Below are 20,034 nucleotides of genomic sequence, written 5' to 3' on the forward strand. Positions count from 1 at the left end.
AACAAAACCACATCATTTTTGAGGTTAGGATTTTAATATCAGACAATACTAAAAGATCACAGTACAGTAGGTAAAATATGAAATATAAAAGCACATTTTTGATGTGGTGAGCCATCTATTCTCTATATTTCCACATAACTTCAGTTTCAGATTACACAGTATAATTTCACTTACAATTCAGTCCGTAAAGAGTCAGAGTCATAAAACCGGTTGAAACAGAGGCTCAACTGTCAGGAGATTCAGAACGGTCCGTCGATAATGCAGACATAAAAAAGCTTTTATATATGTTTTATCATGCGAGCATCAAACTCTCCCCGAGCTCTTCACCAGATTGTGGGAAGTATACGTCGACAAGAGAAAGATTTCTGTCGAAGTAGGCATGGAAATTCGGTATATGTATCATCATCAAGAGCCAGGGAAATATTATGACGGTGGATTTATTCGGTCTCAGGTTGCAGTTGGAAGGATATTATATTTGACTGTTCTTGGGATGGAAGCTGTTGAGAATTTTTTTTTTGCTGATGATGGATTGTTTCCGGGATGGTGCTTGAGTTTTAGACTGTTTAAACTCATCATCGTATGAATGCTCTATATGGAAATATAATAATAAATCCATGTTAGAAGTCAATGAGAATATATTCGACTTTTCAGGTCTTTCATTGATATAACTCCTCCTGAAATTACTTACATTTTTTCATTTCCACGACTCTGAAATATTTATTCCAAAATTAATTTTCACTAGATTATCATCAGATAAGTTCCAAACATTTTTTTCAAGTATATATCCAAAAAAGTATGTTCCAACAATCCAACAAAAATCTTTGACTGTGATCTTCCTGAATCGTGAGCGATATTTGTTGGAAGATTTTTACATATAATAAATTGCCTTTAGCAAAGAAAAAACATATCATGAGACGAAGTTTAGCATTGCTACTTTCACTGAACTATCTTAAACAACTCTAAAATAAAAACAACATATCTATACAGAATAAAGACACCGTTTCACAGAACGGTGTCAAGTGTGTATCAAAAACTCAATTGCAGGAGTTATTCAATACACGTATTGTTCACATTTCTCGATGAAAATGTCGAAATCAATCATTAATCACTTTGAAAATAATTCAATTCTTCCACTACTACTAAATTTCAGAGATCGCATCACGGATCAAAGTAAAGGGTGTTTTTTTTTAGAGCTATAGAACTTTAAATTGCAATAAAACAACGATGGATTATCTGATTGACCTGAATTTTATTTTTCCGCAAGATAATCTTGTGGCATTACATTTTAAATATGATTTCTGGCATATGACCGCCACGGCTGGCTCGGATGTATTCCAATTTTCAATGACTTTTTCCAACATTTGTGGCCGTATATCGGCAATAACATGGCGAATGTTGTCTTCAAAATGGTCAAGGGTTTGTGGCTTATCCGCATAGACCAATTACTTTACATAGCCCCACAGTAAGTAGTCTACCGGTATTAAATCACAAGATCTTGGAGGCCAATTCACAGGTCCAAAACGTAAAATTAGGCGGTCACCAAACGTGTCTTTCAATAAATCGATTGTGGCACGAGCTTTGTGACATGTTGCGCCGTCTTGTTGGAACCACAGCTCCCGGACATCATGGTTGTTCAATTCAGGAATGAAAAAGTTAGTAATCATGGCTCTATACCGATCACCATTTACTGTAACGTTCTGGCCATCATCGTTTTTGAAGAAGTACGGACCAATAATGATTCCACCAGCCCATAAAGCGCACCGAACAGTCAGTTTTTCTGGATGTAACGGTGTTTCGACATACACTTGAGGATCAGCTTCACTCCAAATGCTGCAGTTTTGTTTGTTCAACCAGAAGTGCGCTTCATCGCTTAACAAAATAAAATGGTCGTAGTGCGCGATACGTATTCCGCACAGAACCATTATTTTCGAAATAAAATTGCACTACTTGCAAACGTTGTTCAGGCGTGAGTCTACTCATGATGAATTGCCAAACCAAACTGATAATAAATCACTTGACAGCTGTTGAATTGGTCGCCATCTCGAACAGGAATGCCAACTTAGAGTTATAAACCTCGAAAAAAAACACCCGTTATCATCAAACTCAATTGCAGGAGTTATTCAATACACGTATTGTTCACATTTCTCGACATGAAAATGTCGAAATCAATCATTAATCACTTCAAAAGTAATTCAATTCTTCCACCAACAATTTCAGAGATCGCATCATGAATTAAGGAACAAAAAGAAAAGCTCGAACAAAAACTGAAAAGCTATTCATGTTCGAGTTTCATCGTCCAATAAAAAAAAACGCGTTAGTTAAACAGACCGAGAGACAACAGCTTACCTTATATATTTTGCTGAATTCGTCGAAACAAGGCAGAGATGGAAGCATTCGAATTGAATTAAATTCTTTTACCCCAATGCCTCTATTCCAGTTAAGCAGCCTCCGGCACTTTTCGAAACATGAAAACGTCAACGTGAAGAGCGTTAGATCATGTTTGACTCGTCTTTTTTGTTATGGTAGTGCTCGTTTTGTGTTTTACAAACCGTGTTTTGAAGCTTCGCTAGAGTTTCTGTTAATTAAATTAGAGCATCTTGCGGAAGAAATACCACAAAAAGTTACAATAAAAGAAAAGGATATCCAGACTGTATATGAGTTTAGTCATTTCTAAGGATGTCGACAGAGCCGTAAGCCCTTTTTTCTCAATTCTACCTCTTCTAAGGATTTTCCGTTTCTCTACCAACTTCTTTTGAGGCGCTAGGTCAGATAAAAATGTTTTCGAAAAGGTAACTATTAGGCCTTTCAAATTCAATTATTAGAACCGCTGATTATTTTTTCAATTCATAAATATGAGCTCATTGCAGAATAATTAAACTTCGAATTGAGAAGAAATATACAAATGAATATTCTCTCTAGGTTCAGTAGTAACGATGAATCCATGTTTTATCCATATAAAATTATTACAGGTGTCCCAGAATTAGTGGTTGTTTATATAGAAAATCTGAATATTAAACTATGTTTTTTCCATAACTAGCGCGTTTTTGAAATCCTTATCAACAAGAAATACACACTGAGAGAAATCCATATTTTTTCATTAATAAAGCACTTATTTGGATTATAGTAGGTTATTTATTCACAACCATTACGGCAGATTTAGATTTATTATATTCATTAATAGTTAAATTATGCATTCAAAAAAGTTTATCAATAGAGAATAAAATATCTATTTACAAGGTATTTGATAATATTCAACATATTTCGGTTATAAATAATTTATTTGAATTTACGTTATCTCCACAAATAACATAAATTTATTATCAACAAATTATCAACTGGTAGTTAACGAACATTTGCTATTTATGAATAAACTCTTACAAGAATTAAATAATTTATTCACTCAGAATATAGGATTTATTAATAATCAACAAACTAACATAATTCTAGCGATCCAATCTGTGGAAAAGTTTAAGGACACATCCCTCAAAGAGAAGCGCATCTCCTTGAAGGATCTGTCCTCGAACTTTTCCTTTGATTTGAATTTCCTTTTTAAACATAAAATCTGTGTTACTATGGGCTTATTGAACGCCGCTTAGCACATCTGTACTGAATTTTGGGTTTAGATCGTTTGTACCTGCTTAGTTATTAGTGATGTTGGCAGAACAGTGGTTAGAGGGAACAGATGCGATCAAGATGACTAGGGTTCAAACCCGGATACCCTCAATATGAACTCTAAAAAATTACCTAGTTTGGCAAACGGTTCTTCTCCGACCCTAACAATCAGATAATAGAAACAACCAAAATAATTATCTAAGAAATACGTTAACCATTACTGAATTGAAATATTATTTTTATTACATATAAATAACGTTTATTAATTATATTTACCTCAACTATATTTATTTCCTTCAAATGGATATTTCCTCAGCATTATTAATATAAGTTATGCGTAAATAAATGAAGTGTAATAATAAATAATGATTATTGGTGGAATTTCAAATATATTATTTATTTCCATGAAACTAATATTTTTTTGTCCATATATCCAATAAATGATTTATTAACTACCTATTTTCGTTTATATTAAATGAACACTTCTCTCAGTGCAATCTAATTAAATTTGTTCAGCTTTAGTATTGAAAAAACATTGAATTTCTCCATCACTCCACAATAAAATTTGCATGAACACAATAATAGTCCTTGAAACTCTTTCTTTCATTCCATCGATCCTTATCAAGAATGTTCGCCAATAGTTCTTTCTGAAAGACTTCAGTATTCCACAATCCATTATCTTTCGTTCGGTCAAAACAAGGAAAAAATCTATTTAATCGCTATCTGATAGTCTGTCAGAGTTAATGGTTGCCGGCCCGAAATAAATACTGGGGTAAAGCCTCGAGCGCACGATGGTCATTAGCGATGTGCACGTGACATCCTCGCAAGTTTGCTATTATAGCGAAGATTACAACAATAACGTGTCAAGCTAACAATGAATTGTGACCTATTTGACCAAGCTATTATGACATCGTTCTCGTCCATTTCCTATAGGTACTGATCAGAGTCAATTGTTTTCTTGTGTCCTGTCAGATAATCGTTTATCACCTATAGATAGCGGATTTTCCATCGCCTGTTGAAATGCTGTCAGAGCAGAACAATCGCTGTTATACAATACGAACGAGGCAATACTCGAGAGAGGTTTTTCAATATAATTCTTCATTTGAAATTAGGAGATATGACTTATGAAGATATTTGGTACTTCTGCAACCAATATCAGTAATTTCATTCTCTGTCATGTAGTTTGGGTTTTGTTTTGGATACAAGTCGATGAAACGAGTATGGTAAGTCTTTCAACTATAGAACATAAAACTTCATATTATTTCATTCTTTCTTAGGGTTTTCCCTCAGAGTAATAAACATAGATAGAGGAAGCATATGTCATTTTCAGTAAGAAAATTTTGTCTCCAACATGAACTATCAAATTTGATATCAAGCGCGCGGAAATGAAAACATATCTGTGATACGATATTTCACTCAATCAGCGAGTTTCTCCACGAAAAACGCACTTCCTATGTCCCATAGTGAATCAACGTTTCATATCAACTCAAAATAAATTGAAATAAATACCTAAATATATCAGAAATTCATAAAACAAACTTCAAGCGCGCCAAACGACGTGAAACAAACGATGACACTAGGAGAGCAAAAGTTGCCAAACCTTGGATTTCAGCAGGTATATATAGAAAATAAAAATTATTCTAAATGGACAGCATTATTCAGCTAATAAACACACTATTCATCTTATTATACACAAATTATATATAGGTATAATGAAAAAATGTATTTTTATTGTTGAGGCTCCGGACTTGAAAATGTTAGTTTTCTGTACACAGGATAGTGGAAGGCAAGTGTGGATATGGCACTATGAGCGGTTTACTGTGGATATGGTACTGGGGACAGAGGACTGAGGATATGGTACTGTGGACCGAGTATTGTGGATATGGTACTTTGGGTGGAGTACAGTGGTTATGGTACTGTGGACCGAGTACTGTGGATATGATACTGGGGACAGAGTACTATGGATATGATACTGTGAGCGATGTACTGTGGATATGGTACTGTAAGCGATGTACTGTAGATATGGTACTGTGTGTTGTGTAGTGTGGATATGGTACTGTGGGCGGAGTACTGTGGATATGGTACTGTGGACCGAGTATTGTGGATATGGTACTGTGGGCGGAGTACTGTGGATATGGTACTGTGGACAGGATATAATGGAAAGGATACGATGGGGGGGAACCTTAGCTGTGCTGTTTCAAGGTGAGGTCTCCGAGACGATCACAAGCATATTCCTACCTAAAATAACGAGCCGAACACGGCATAACTTTAAGTCCATCGCCAATCCGAAGGGCGTGGTCGACGTCGGGGTAAAACACCTTGAATATAAAACGGCGACCGTTTCCAATATTTCCCAGTTTTCTGGATTTCCGCCGAAGACGATGTAAAATTCAAATTTCACTGTCCGAGTCCCTCTTAATCGATGCAAATTCGACACGAACGGAAAACTGGCTCGAACGAGCCAGTGCCGCCGACCTGAATACATTTGCCTTCGTTTCGAATTCAGGTCGTATTTTATCTATGGACACTGCGGCGGTCATGCGAGAGGACGTTCCCAGTCGGTAAAATGGATATGACCCGGGCGTTTTTCTCTATCGCCCCGCGGGCGGGGTGTGGGTGGGCGTAACGAAAAATTCCGTGTTTACAATAATCTGATTACGGGCAGTCGAGTGTTATCGAAGAAATGTTGTCGGGATTGAGGAATTAGTACCTTTCAGCTTGCTTTTGATATGCAAAGCGTTTCGAAGAGAGAGAATGGCCTGCGAATGCCGTGTCGGATTAGCATGAGAATCGGGGGCTTTGGGGGCCCTTCTCGTAACGGTGAAATACGTCATTTTGCTACCTGATGCGGGACTGTGATCGTTACGTGTCATTTCACATCGATGACAGATGTTGAAAGGGATTTCTGATATTATTCCGGTTACGTGTGTTGGCTCTTTCTCGAGGAAATCTTATGTGTCCAACCCTTTGAATGGCAGATAGGTTACAATAGTTTGAACAAATCGCAAACTTTTTCTAATCAGATTTCAATTCATAAAAAAAGTAACTTCCAAAAGAAATAAATAGATATTGATAGTAAAGGGTGTTTTTTTTAGAGCTATAGAACTTTAAATTGCAATAAAACAACGATGGTTTATTCGATTGACATGAATTTCATTTATCCGCAAGATAATTTTGTGGCATTACATTTTAAATATGATTTCTGGCATATGACCGCCACGGCTGGCTCGGATGTAGTCCAATCTGGACGTCCAATTTTCGATGACTTTTTCCAACATTTGTAGCCGTATATCGGCAATAACACGGCGAATGTTCTCTTCCAAATGGTCAAGGGTTTGTGGCTTATCCGCATAGACCAATGACTTTACATAGCCCCACAGAAAGAAGTCTAGCGGTGTAAAATCACAATATCTTGGAGGCCAATTCACAGGACCAAAACGTGAAATTAGGCGGTCACCAAACGTGTTTTTCAATAAATCAATTGTGGCACGAGCTGTGTGACATGTTGCGCCGTCTTGTTGGAACCACAGCTCCTGGACATCATAGTTGTTTAATTCAGGCATGAAAAAGTTAGTTATCATGGCTCTATACCGATCACCATTGACTGTAACATTCTGGCCATCATTGTTTTTCTGGATGTAACGGTGTTTCGACATACACTCGAGGATTAGCTTCACTTCAAATGCGGCAGTTTTGTTTGTTGACGTAGCCATTCATCCAGAAATGCGCTAAACAAAATAAAATGGGCGTAGTGCGCGATACGTATTCCGCACAGAACCATTATTTTCGAGATAAAATTGCACTATTTGCAACCGTTGTTTAGGCGTGAGTCTATACATGATGAATTGCCGAACCAAACTGAGAATAAATCATTTGACAGCTGTTAAATCGGTAGCCATCTTGAACAGTAATGCCAACTTAAAATTATATACCTCTAAAAAAACACCCGTTATAAATGTAGTGTAACAATGGTCTTTCGTGATACATGTGGATACAACTTTCTCATTCATAGGGTTCTGAGAAAGATACAATAGAAAATATCTTTCCCCTAACCTAATCAGTGTGCAGGTATCATGATACCATTGCGCAGGCATACAACTTAGAGAATAAGAAAAGGAAGAAGAAATTCACGGTATACAATATGATTTTATGTTTGTAATCTAGGAAAAGGAGAGTTCAGCGGAGTAAGTTACGGAAAGATGGCTAGTTGAGTTAATAAAGTGTTCAAAAATGTTTCCAAGTGCTTTACCATAATGAAGTTGTCGTCTGTCGTCCACCAGTGTTTTAATAATCCCCACGAAAACGCGATACCCAAAAAAAAAAATCGATTTACAGCAAAACTATTCCACAATACAATCCATCGAGCTTCCTAATTATTGACCCACCTCAGGTGAAACAGCTCAACGAACCATAAAAATTCTCCGAAATGATCCAACTCCACTAATACCCGATCGTTGGAAGGAACTGTGCCACGTACACAACATTGTTTCTCCCCAAGTGCACAGCCCTCCATTCGCCGGATAACATCTTGTTCTCGCCTCCCATAATGATGCCTAGCAAACGTTCAAAGAGCACCTCTACACGTGCCTCCCCATCCGTATCAGAGATCAGCATCCAACAGAGCCTTGATTGTTCTTATTCTTGAACGATTATGATCCGTTCTGTCAAAACTCACGTTGGCGTTAATGACTTCGAATTAGGGCTGCAGGCGTTCTCCTTTCTCGACGGGACATTCCTAATGAATGTTTCATGTCTAATTGGCGGCCGGGGTTGGAACTGCAGAGGTCGCTAGTGGCGGTCGGAGATTGTAGGATTGTTAGTACATAAATGTCATTCGGGATTGAGTTAGTTTCTGGCTATGTAGGGACCGTAAACACGCCTTTATTTCTTGTTGGGGAAGTGCTCGATCAAAAGGGATTATCCTTTGGAATAGTGCATTTTTAACTTAAATGAGCTGTGACTTATTTTCATTTCGAGTTTATTTATTACAGAATTTTGCTATTGTTTGTACACGAGTGAAGCATTTTATTGTGAAGTGCTGTTGTAACGGGTGTTTTTTTTTCGAGGTATATAACTTTAAGTTGGCATTACTGTTCAAGATGGCGATCGATTTAACCGCTGTCAAGTGATTTATTCTCAGTTTGGTTTGGAAATTCATCATGAATAGACTCACGCCTGAACAACGCTTGCAAATAGTGCAATTTTATTTCGAAAATAATGGTTCTGTGCGGAATACATATCGCGCACTACGTCCATTTTATTTTGTTTAGCGATGAAGCGCACTTCTTGAATGGTTACGTCAACACAAAACTGCTGCATTTGGAGTGAAGCTAATCCTCAAATGTATGTCGAAACACCGTTACATTCAGGAAAACTGACTGTTTGGTGCGCTTTATGGGCTGGTTGAATCATTGGTCCGTACTTCTTTAAAAACGATGATGGCCAGAACGTTACAGTCAATGGTGATCGATATAGAGCCATGATTACTAACTTTTTCATTCTTGAATTGAACAACTATGATGTCCAGGAGCTGTAGTTCCAACAAGACGGCGCAACATATCACACAGCTCGTGCCACAATCGATTTATTGAAAGACACGTTTGGTGACCGCCTAATTTCACGTTTTGGACCTGTGAATTGGCCTCCAAGATCTTGTGATTTAACACCACTAGACTACTTTCTGTGGGGCTATGTAAAGTCATTGGTCTATGCGGATAAGCCACAAACCCTTGACCATTTGGAAGACAACATTCGCTGTGTTATTGCCGATATACGGCCACAAATGTTGGAAAAAGTCATCGAAAATTGGACGTCCAGATTGGACTACATCCGAGCCAGCCGTGGCGGTCATATGCCAGAAATCATATTAAAAATAAAATGCCACAAGATTATCTTGCGGATAAATAAAATTCATGTCAATCGAATAATCCATCGTTGTTTCATTGCAATTCAAAGTTCTATAGCTCTAAAAAAACACCCTTTACAATGCCAAGTTGAAAGAATATAATCAAATGACAAAATAGTCTTAAAGAGTTGATATGTTCCGGTGCAATTCAACATCATCTAACATCAAATGACATATATCGGTCCTGCCTTGCAGTTCTCTCACATCCATCAAGCATCCTTCCTTATTAAACTCGCCCCCTAAAGTTCTTCCGCCCAAGCACGATTCCAGCCAGTGGAAATAAGCTGGCGAAAGAGTATTTCTCATTTCGCAAAGTTGGAACAGAATGCCTCTGCAGAAGTTCCATGCACACTCGTATAATTCTTTGCTAATGAATTTCCTTGGCGTCGATCTGAAATTAGGAACTGTTGCAGTCTTGGCAACACCAATTTCTGGCTGTTAAATTCGCAACGGGCGGAAGTTTCATTATCATACATTCACGCCATTCGGTGGAGCCAGAAATATCCTCTGTCGGATGCACGTTGGAAGTTCCCAATAAAGTGGCCACTTTATGCAGTTCGGTTGTCTTATCGCGAATGGAATATCCGATTTGGCTTTGTTTGGGGGAAGACGAAAATAGTAGGGTTAGTTCGTGTTCGCTGCCATTAGAAATGGTTAAAAGGTAGAAGGTTGCGAGAATGTGTTATTAGCCGAATGTTGTTTTTCTTCCTCGTTTCTACCTGTGAAATTTTTAATTTCGATGTTCAAGTAAAATGGCTTTTTCGTCATTAGAGAAAATTTTGCTGGCATTAAAGTTTGTTGCTTTGGTAATTTGTTAACGAAATCAAGAACAATCCAAGAATAATGGCGAATTTGAGAAAGAATATCAATCTTGAAAATACCATGAAATATACTGGAGAGACATTTTTTTTCGAATAATATTTGACATAGTATTTCACCAGAATAAATAAATACATCTTAATTGTCCAACAACCAGAAAAGTAACTTCACTTCATTAGAATTTTATGAATTTGTCAAAATATTGCTGCTAGGCTGTTAGTTTTGCCGACATGAGTAAACAGAAAGAGTATTTCCACAAGAAAACGAGACGTTCTTGTATATTTTGCCAGCATGATGAAGAGTTTTCCAATCAGAGGTTTCTTTTTAATACTCCGCTATCTGAGAAGCTGTCACTTTTGAAAGTGTTGGCTTTCGATAATAAGTAAAAACTACGCTTTTACTGAAAATGTAACAATACATGCCTGAACAAACGCATTTAAACTGTTTAAATTCACTACAGAAATGTGGTAGTCAGAGTACGCAAAACTAATGCACTTTTGGGTCGTCATGAAGCACCTTCTCAGCCGGCAATAGTGAAACTGATAGAAAATTCGAACTATTGGGACAAGTTAGTGATGTGGAGAATCTAAACCAAGTGCATCGCTGAAGTACAACTCAGAATATTGCTACTGTAGTGTAGACGAAAACTCAAGTTTTCGATTCCTCGTCAATATTGTTAATTATGCATTCCACAAACAACATAACACCGTATTTTGCATAAATAGATAGGTCTCAAGGTATTTCAAGTTCAGTTAACACAAAAGCTCAAGTCGCTCGATCACCAGCAACGTCATATATTCGTTGATTGGGTCCTTGAAATGCATCCAAATGATCCGGATTTTCATCGAGAAACCATCTGCAGTGAGGACCATTTTCACCTCGGAGGCAACGTTAAAAAGCAGATTTGTAGCGTTTAGGGCACGGAAAATCCAAAAGTAATTATTGAGAAGCCCTTCTATCCTCAACATGTCACTATTTGGATAGGTTTTTGGGCTCTTGGTGTGATTATCTTTCATCAAAATGAAACCTCCTATTGGAAAACCTTTCATCTCTAAAATAATTCAAATTGGGTAAAATCAAGTTGTGAGTTTTATGGATAACAATGCTTTAAATGGTCCTGAATTCTTCATCCACAAACTTCTCATGTCAGATTATCATTGGCAAATTTAAAACACCTATATTAACTTAGGTTAGTGGCACAAAACTAATATTCAGAAGCGAACTTGACAGTGCTGAAGAGTATTTTATGGTAATACATTGAGAATTCTTGAAAAAGTTTTTTATCATTCCATAAGATATATTTCTATTTTTCTTTTGAATTTCTAATTAACAAGAAAAAATCAATTCAAACGCCAATAATACTATAAACAATATTAAACAGAGTCAACCCATACGAAAGCATAGAATATTCGATCACACACATCGAAAAGGGGAAGCAACTCTTATAACACTAGAAAAAACTCTCTAATGCGGCGAGGTTGCCAGCCCCCATAGAACGTGATGAAGTTGGCGTAAAACTTCGATATTTCGATCGCCGGTTCGCCCGGATCATTTTGTGGGTGTGAAGTCTAGCCGAGGCTGTCACTAGCGATTGCCTCCGATGGTTTTTTCCGAGCTATAAAACTCAGGCGTTGGCGATACGCTAGTGCGGGGTGAGTTAAGTGAGGGGAGAAGGAATTCTGTTATCGCCTCTTGGCGTAAGTACGGGAGGTTTCGGTCGAAACAGATTTGGGGAATTTCATCCTGAAGTAGGTAGAGATTTTTTTTAGTACTAAGTTCAAGTGGGAAGAAAGTCACTACACTCAACTGAAAAAAAAAACGTTATGTATGCCATGTGAAGAGTTCTGTTCCAGAAATGATTAATTTAACATTTCAGTTCATTATTTCAAACCCAGATCAGCATCAAATATAACAATACAGGGTGGTTCACGAAATCAGTTCGTTAGAATAATTCAAAGAAAAAATCGAGATAATATACACTTGAAATTTCATAGTTGAGCTTTGTTGGCAGAAAAGAATTTTTGGAAAAACTTTCAGATTCGTTCCAATTTTCGTTTTTTGAAAAATTTTTCTATTTTAGAAAACTTGGAGATTTTTTCAGATTGCAGGCAAATTTTCTCGGTAAAAAAAAGCAAATGATATTTTAAAGCAATGTAGAATTGTAATTATCGAATCTATTTGAATGAAATTTTGAAATAAAAAACTATATTAACGGAGGTACTTCCTGACTTTCTGATAATCATTGAGAATTTTACTGAATGTTCAAAATGAGATGATTCATTCGAACGTTGATTTCGGACTTTTTCTAAATGGCACATCCTATATTTAATTTTCTCATTTGGTAGAGAATTTTTTGAGAAAAATAAAATTTGCTTCCCAATGAAACAATAGAATACAATTTGGAATAAGCCCGATATTAATGTTTGGGCACACCCCGTGTTTTTCCAAACAATTCGAAAATGTAGCTCATATGAAGCCTTATGATACTATGTCGAAAAATAATTCGAAAATCTTAGCGTTCAACCGCAATAGATCGTCGCTTCAATGGTGAAACACCCTGTATATTATTATCATATTTGCATCGTATACAGGATTACCCACATAAAATAGTCGAATAGTTACAACTTAGTATGAGTTTTTCCCGAAGAACGCAGTGACAATTCCCGTCAAGTATTTTCCAGAAAAAACTCGCAATTACGAAATTATACACTGGATACTAGGTATATACTCTGGGATTAGTGGTTACTCATTGCGAAGAATCTTCAGCTTCCTCGGTGGCTTAGTGGTTTGAGCATCGGACTAGTTATTCGGAGGTTGTGCGTTCGAGTCCCGCTAAAGGAGTTACTTTTTCCGGAATTGAAAAATTGTCTGGATGTCATGAAATTAATTTAATTCATTAACCATTATTCACATACTAGGGACTGTTTTCATGGGCTTCCCGGTATAGCTATCATATATTGTTCGTTTTCCAAAATCCTCAAAAGAAATGTAAACAAACACAGAGATACCATTTCAAAAACCAGATACAAAGGAAAAAAATTGACTTACCGTTCTGTTTCCTAGGTTCTTGACGCGGCAGTGTAGTAGAACTGTCTTTCCAACGAGTCCTGTCACATTTGAATCCGACATTTCGAAATACGGGCCTGTGCCCGGTGTAGGCCATTCCTGGAGAAAGTCCCGAAATTTTTTCGAACCGACGTCTGCGTCTATGCAAGTTATCCACGTGAAAAAAACTGTAAGAGAGAAAAATTGCGTTATTGATAGTCATCCCAGAGAAAATGTGTGATGGGTTGAGGCAGAATGCAATTCCTTGATTTAATATACGCCTGGAAGATCCTCAAGCGTTTTCACCTAACCTAACTGAGCGTGAGAGATACAAGGTACTTTGTGTTTGTTTCTACTCACACTTATTATACACCTTTTGTAGTGAAATAGCTGCATGAATTGCGTTTGTTATGTAAACTGATCTCCATTTTGAGTGGGGAAACTGTGAGTGCAGTGGGTGTCATAAAATTTTTGGGTGTTATGGACGACGCGAAAATGTGCTTTAGGCTATACATTGACAGCATAGTAAACAAGTATGGGTTTTATTATGGGACATTCACACGAATTCAGAGATAAAAATCCCTTAAACATCTCCGTGTTAGTCTAGTTAGACCTCACTAACCTCGTGGGTTTTGTGTCCATAAACTTTTGTTGACATTGCTAGCAAATGCTTCTGCTCAACATGTTTTTCAGATTGTATTAATTTCTCCACAACTCATATGAGAGCAGTTTTTCACTTGCCCACTAAAATTCTTTCCAGCGAGCATTCTTTTGAGGAATGTGAACAGGAAAAAGTCGCTGGGGGCCAGATATGGCGAATACGGTGGATGCAGAAGCAATTCGAAGCCCAATTCATGCAATTTTGCGATTGTTTTCATTGGTTCATGACACGGCGCCTTGTCTTGATGAAACAGCACCTTTTTTTGTTCAAATGGGGACTTTTTTACGATTTCACTCTTCAAACGATCCAATAACACTTTATAATAGTTATAACCTTGCCAGCTGACTGTAATATCTCACAAACTAATGGTCGGACTGCTGTCAAATTTCGACACATATCGTTTGAAGGTTGGTACTAACTAAAAATCATATGGATTCAATACTAGCACCGCCATCTATGCATCAGACCGGGGACTTTTCAATTCGCCTAATAAAATCGAAAACACACACTGTTGTGCATCTAGCTCATAGGAATGAGCTTCCCAAAAATAGCAGAAGAGTTTGAGAAGCCAATGGAGAAAGCCCAACAATATTCTCCCTTTCATTCTTAGCCTTCCCAACTTGATAATTTTTTCAAACTAATTGAGATATTCTATGCTTCATATGAAAATATACTAAATATATTCTAAAATTTGAGGATTTTCAGGCAAGTTCAAAATTTCCACGTATTACTATTCCCCATTGGATATAACAAAACAAAATCGAATAATTTGAATACCTATACAACTCTCGATAGGAATCAGTATTCACCGGACAACTCCGACCAAAACTCCGCCTAGACCGCTCGTGTAGTGAATGCTTTAACCTCCAGGCACGTCACGAACTTTGATACAAACTTCCAACTCAAGTTATGAACCGAATACGTGTCCCTATTTTTCACTGCACACCGCACAGCCATCATTTTAATCTCCGTGAGTATAAACAAACACAACACGCCCCGTATCTCTTACGCTTAGTTAGACTTATTCGTGAAAACGCTCGGAGTTGAAAGAGTCATCAAAAGCTGGAAGAGGGCGCTAGCATCGACCGTGATCTCCTGGTGATTTTCTCCAGGTTACTGGCGGTTTAATATGTTGTGAATCGATGGTGAGGAGTGAACTGGGGATCAACGCCACTATACAGGGTGAGTCTTTGACTTGTACATATATTTCAACCGAAGATTCCTGAGGTCAATAGAAACCCTTTTTTCATTTACCATTTTTTCCGATTCGGCCCGGTTAAAAAGATACAGGCTGTTGAAAATCGATAAAAAAATGTCATTTTCCGTTATATCTCGGAAATGGTTGTATAGAAAAAAATGAATTTCGGGATATAGTTTTTCATGTATGTGATGAATCTTCTCCGTACACAAAATTTTATCCACATCTCCCCGTTTCTTCATTATGAACACTTCATCCTATAAAAATACCAGAAATTCAAAGAACCGAACTCTTAAAAGTAACTAGGACGTTCATTGAAGGATATTTAGCTAATTTGAAAAATAAAAGTATTCTTCATATTTTCTCGTATATTGAGCCGTTTTCGAGTAATATGTGTTTAAAAAAAAAAAAAAATCTGTGAAATTAAAAAAATTGGGTACTTTGGCTAATTGCAACTCTGATAGAAAAGACTCACAGAAATGAATATTTGCTACGTTGTCAGGTCAAAAATCATGGATTGAAACACTGAATTTGCATTGACAAGTGAGGGAACCAGCCGACTTAGTTTGAAAATAAAGTGATTTGAATAAGCTCACCCATTGAGAAAATTCAATTCCATGATCACGCAATCTTTGAACAATCCTTACGAAAGTTCTCTCATTTGGCTGTCTCCTATTTGGAAACAGCCTCTCTCTTCTTTAGCTCTTCTCGCTATTTTTCCATTTGTGAAATAGCATTCCAACATATCTACCATCTCCTGGTTAGAATACATTCTGCTAATTTCCACTTAACACACTTCACAAACAAACACTTTACACTAAACAGACACCTTACACTAAACAAACTAAACACACTTAACACTTAACAAGTTAAACGCACTTAGGTATCACTTAACAAACTAAATACACTTAATACTTATCATTTACATTAAACAGAGCAACAGAAATCATGATACCATAAATTCGAATTTCAATTGTTTTCGGATCATTCTATGCGCATGACCGATCAACATAGAAGAATCTCGAATAATTTTTTAAACAAACCATCAAATTTATGAATTAATAAATTTATTTTATTATGAATTTCATTAAATGTAATAATTAGTATCATCCGAAATGTTAAATCGAATTTTGTATAATAAAATAAGTCATAATATGCTAGATTACCGTATGTTATGAACGATTTGAACTATTGCGCATGGCCTCAGAGATTATTACTCTATGCGCATGGCCAAACTGAAAATTTGAGAAATCTCGAAGAAGTGTGGTTATGTTTGGCAAACAAATGGAAGAATTCGATATTTGATTCGAAAATATTTTATGTTTCAATAAGAAACAACATAGTTCGGCGTAAGTAAGTTACTAAGTTATATAATATAAATAATATATTGAATAATTATTGTATTTTTTCAGATCTCCTAATAATTCATCGAATCATTCAGAAAAACACCATAATGAATTTAATTGGACGACGATTTTCCTTCGTGATTTATTTCGTGAAGATGATTGCCCACTAGATACAGAGAAGTTTCAGATGACCTGTATTTAAAGAGAATCATGAACCCCTTCAAATCAAATCCAACCGGAAACAGTTTGCTGTGAGGTGCTCATGATTTCATAAGGATAATTCTTCCATATAATGAATGGAAAAGTAAATTGATTAATTGAAATAACCAAAAATCTACAATACAATGATTCTGTTGATAAATTCAACTACTTGAATAAGTGAAGCACTAGTTCTGTAATGAATACTTATTCAAACTTCATACTCATTGATGAACTGAAAAATAATTTAAAAGTTACTGATTTCACCATTAACCCAGATCCTATCCTATTATCTAGTACATGTACTGATCCAATCCATATGTTTCAGAATCAATAGCTATTGATATTTTAAGGCATACACATAGTTTGTAGTTACTGTCCTTGGTTTATAGATATTATAATAATATAATGAATACATCTGAGATCAGGAATCATTGAGAATAAACTCGAATAATGGCAGGCCTAATTTAATAATTATTGGCTAAATATTGAATGTTTTTTATTTCGCACAATACATCTGCTAAATGAATCTACGTAAGAAGTTTAACAGTAAAAAATGTTAAACCTGGTTATTTATAAATTAAATGAAAATAAAGGCAATTTATTATTATGGTAGTTTGTACTTCAATTCTTGTTTTTTGATATGCATTTTTTTGTTTCAGTAATGAAAAATGTTTATTTCAAATTGCTTTGAATGTTGTATACCTACTGTAGGGCACTGGATTCATAGTAAAAGAGTGGATTTGGCAATAATACATGATTTCAAGTCACTGTTAATCTTTCGATAAGTTTATCAAAAGCTTCAGTTTATTGAGTACTTTTGAAAAAAAGGTATACCTTACAAGAATTCAAAATTTATTTTACATGTAGTTGATATGTGAAAACAAAAAAAAAAGATTACATAATTGTTGGGAAGTTTCATAATATTTTCAGTTTATCTGTTCGATAACAAACAAGTAAATTTACTTGTACATTGTACTTCCTTTTTTCTAGCCGAATACCATTTTACCATCTTCAGGAAAATAAAATTTTCGAAGTTGTTGATTATAACATTGATAATATTAAGGAAAGACTAATTGCTTCTTTATTATCGAAAGTACTCGAGAGCATTTTTTGGAGTTACCTATTGGGTATCAAATTTTCAGACAGAATATTGGCATTAGTGAACACTAAGAAGAAAAGGATTTAAAATATTTTCATGATAACAAATTACTGAGCTTTGGCACAGCCCTATAATATGAAGATATTTCATTAAAGTTAATATTCTATTTTGAATAATTCTGATCGAAACTCATTTTCAAGTAAATTTTGACAAACTAGGCTCCTTATAAAATAACACCAATCAAGATATGAAATCCCATTAAAAACTGCTGCTGCCAAACATTACTATAATCTTCTTCCAGTCTTCTGAGCTTTCATCGATACATAACAATACATCCTAAAATTTCATTTTTACGTGATTGAATACTTCTATCCATTTGCTATTCGATAATTTCATCCTAGAACATTTGATTGACATACTTTTAAGAGGGCCAAAATTGTTTTAACGTGAAAATAAATAAAAAACTTCAGTGAGTTGAAAGAAGCAGAATATTCAATAGTGGATATTCATATTGAATACCACCATTTCATTTTTAATACAAAAATCAAGATCAATAATTAATCAATAATGGAATATTGAAGATTCATGAAACTTATAAGCTTCTAGGATGAAAAAGGAAAAAAATTCATTTCCTTCTGGAAATTATTTATTCCTTCTCATACTACTGTTATTTTTAACAAGATAAAATCGGAATTTTTCCATCACAAAATTACCTCTGTGTGATACAGAGGTGATTCCATCTTCCACATAAATCCATTCATGAAACTGCCTTTTCATTTTCGAGCTAAGTTATTGTGTAGGTACTTAGATAAAGTATTCTGGGTTCATTCAATCCAAAATGCAAGCGTTCTTACACTTCTTGCTACCCTAAAAATTTAAAACTTTTCTCACTGATTCCATGATAATAAGAATTCAAATTGAACACTGGTTTGAATACCACTTTTTTGCTGACCTCTAGATAACAAAATATACTCAATTAGCCCAAATTTCTAGTAATGTACAAAACTTCAACCGTTTGTTGGGTTTCTTGAATTTTATTGACAAAACATAACATAACCTTTAAACATAACATTACAGATGCGAGATGATTAGTATTCATATGTACATAGATTTAGCTTATTATTCTGTAGGTTTTTTGTCATTATAGTGTTTTGTGACTGTAAACTTGGCAACGTGGAAAGTCCACAGATGATTATCATTTATGTTTATTTACCTTTATGAAAATTAAAGGTTATATGAATTGTTAACTCTTATACGAAAAGAGGTGAAAAAGCGAAAATAAATGATTGGATATGAATATAAGATTTAATATGGGTGGTTGCAAGCTGAATTTTTTATTATTATCGAATATAAAATAGAAATCAAGAGAAAAATAATCAACATATTTATCTCCCACGAAATTGCTATAACTCATTTATTATATTGAAAATAATACTTCGGTCACCAAAGGGAATGGAAAAAGTGAGTTTATGCTTGTTTTGCTAATATAGTAACCCATTTCCAAAGTTCAAATGGTATAAATTTATGCTTGGAAAAACTTCAGTGGGCTGATTTCCAGGTTCGGCATAGCTCATTATGAAAACTTAAAATGGCCATATCTTTTCAACCGAGCCGAATCGGAAAAAATGGTAAATGAAAAAAGTGTTTCTTTTGACCTCAAGAATCTACGGTTAAAATATATGTACAAGTCAAAGACTCACCCTGTATATCTTGGTGGTATGGATTTAAGGGTATTTGTCAGGGGATGTAGCGCTATGTAGAAGACGCTGTGAGGATGACGAGATAATTTATTGGAGGAGATTGATATTTGGGGAGATTTAAATGGGTGATAGGAGATGTGGGGTGTATTCAGCTGAACAGATTGAGCATCCTGTTCAATTTTATATGTTTTGGCTATAAGGAGATCAATCCATGCTGCTACATAACACAAAATATCTCGTATCTCTCACGCTTAGTCTCATTGATGAAAATAGGAGTTGGCGTAGGAGACAGAAGTTCTTTTAACTTCTCATAAATCACTTGTTATTATACGAGTTCTTAGAGTAGGCCAATTGAAAAGTCCTCGATCGGATGCACAGATGGCGGTGCTAGTATTAAATCCATATGATTTTTAGTTAGTACCAACCTTCAAACGATACGTGTCAAAAT

The 20,034-nt window shown here is 35.7% G+C and overlaps 1 protein-coding gene across 1 annotated transcript in view; it reads right to left on the bottom strand.

The window, feature by feature from the left end:
* Positions 1–20,034, bottom strand: part of LOC123672938 (zwei Ig domain protein zig-8-like) — a 309,256-nt gene that overhangs the window by 238,634 nt on the left and 50,588 nt on the right. The window contains exon 2 of the mRNA XM_045607304.1: positions 13,385–13,569. Coding sequence (XP_045463260.1) covers positions 13,385–13,569 — 185 coding nt within the window. The remainder of the gene's footprint in view (positions 1–13,384; positions 13,570–20,034) is intronic.

The sequence above is a fragment of the Harmonia axyridis genome, chromosome 2 (assembly GCF_914767665.1).
Source record: "Harmonia axyridis chromosome 2, icHarAxyr1.1, whole genome shotgun sequence".
Lineage (NCBI taxonomy): Eukaryota > Metazoa > Arthropoda > Insecta > Coleoptera > Coccinellidae > Harmonia > Harmonia axyridis.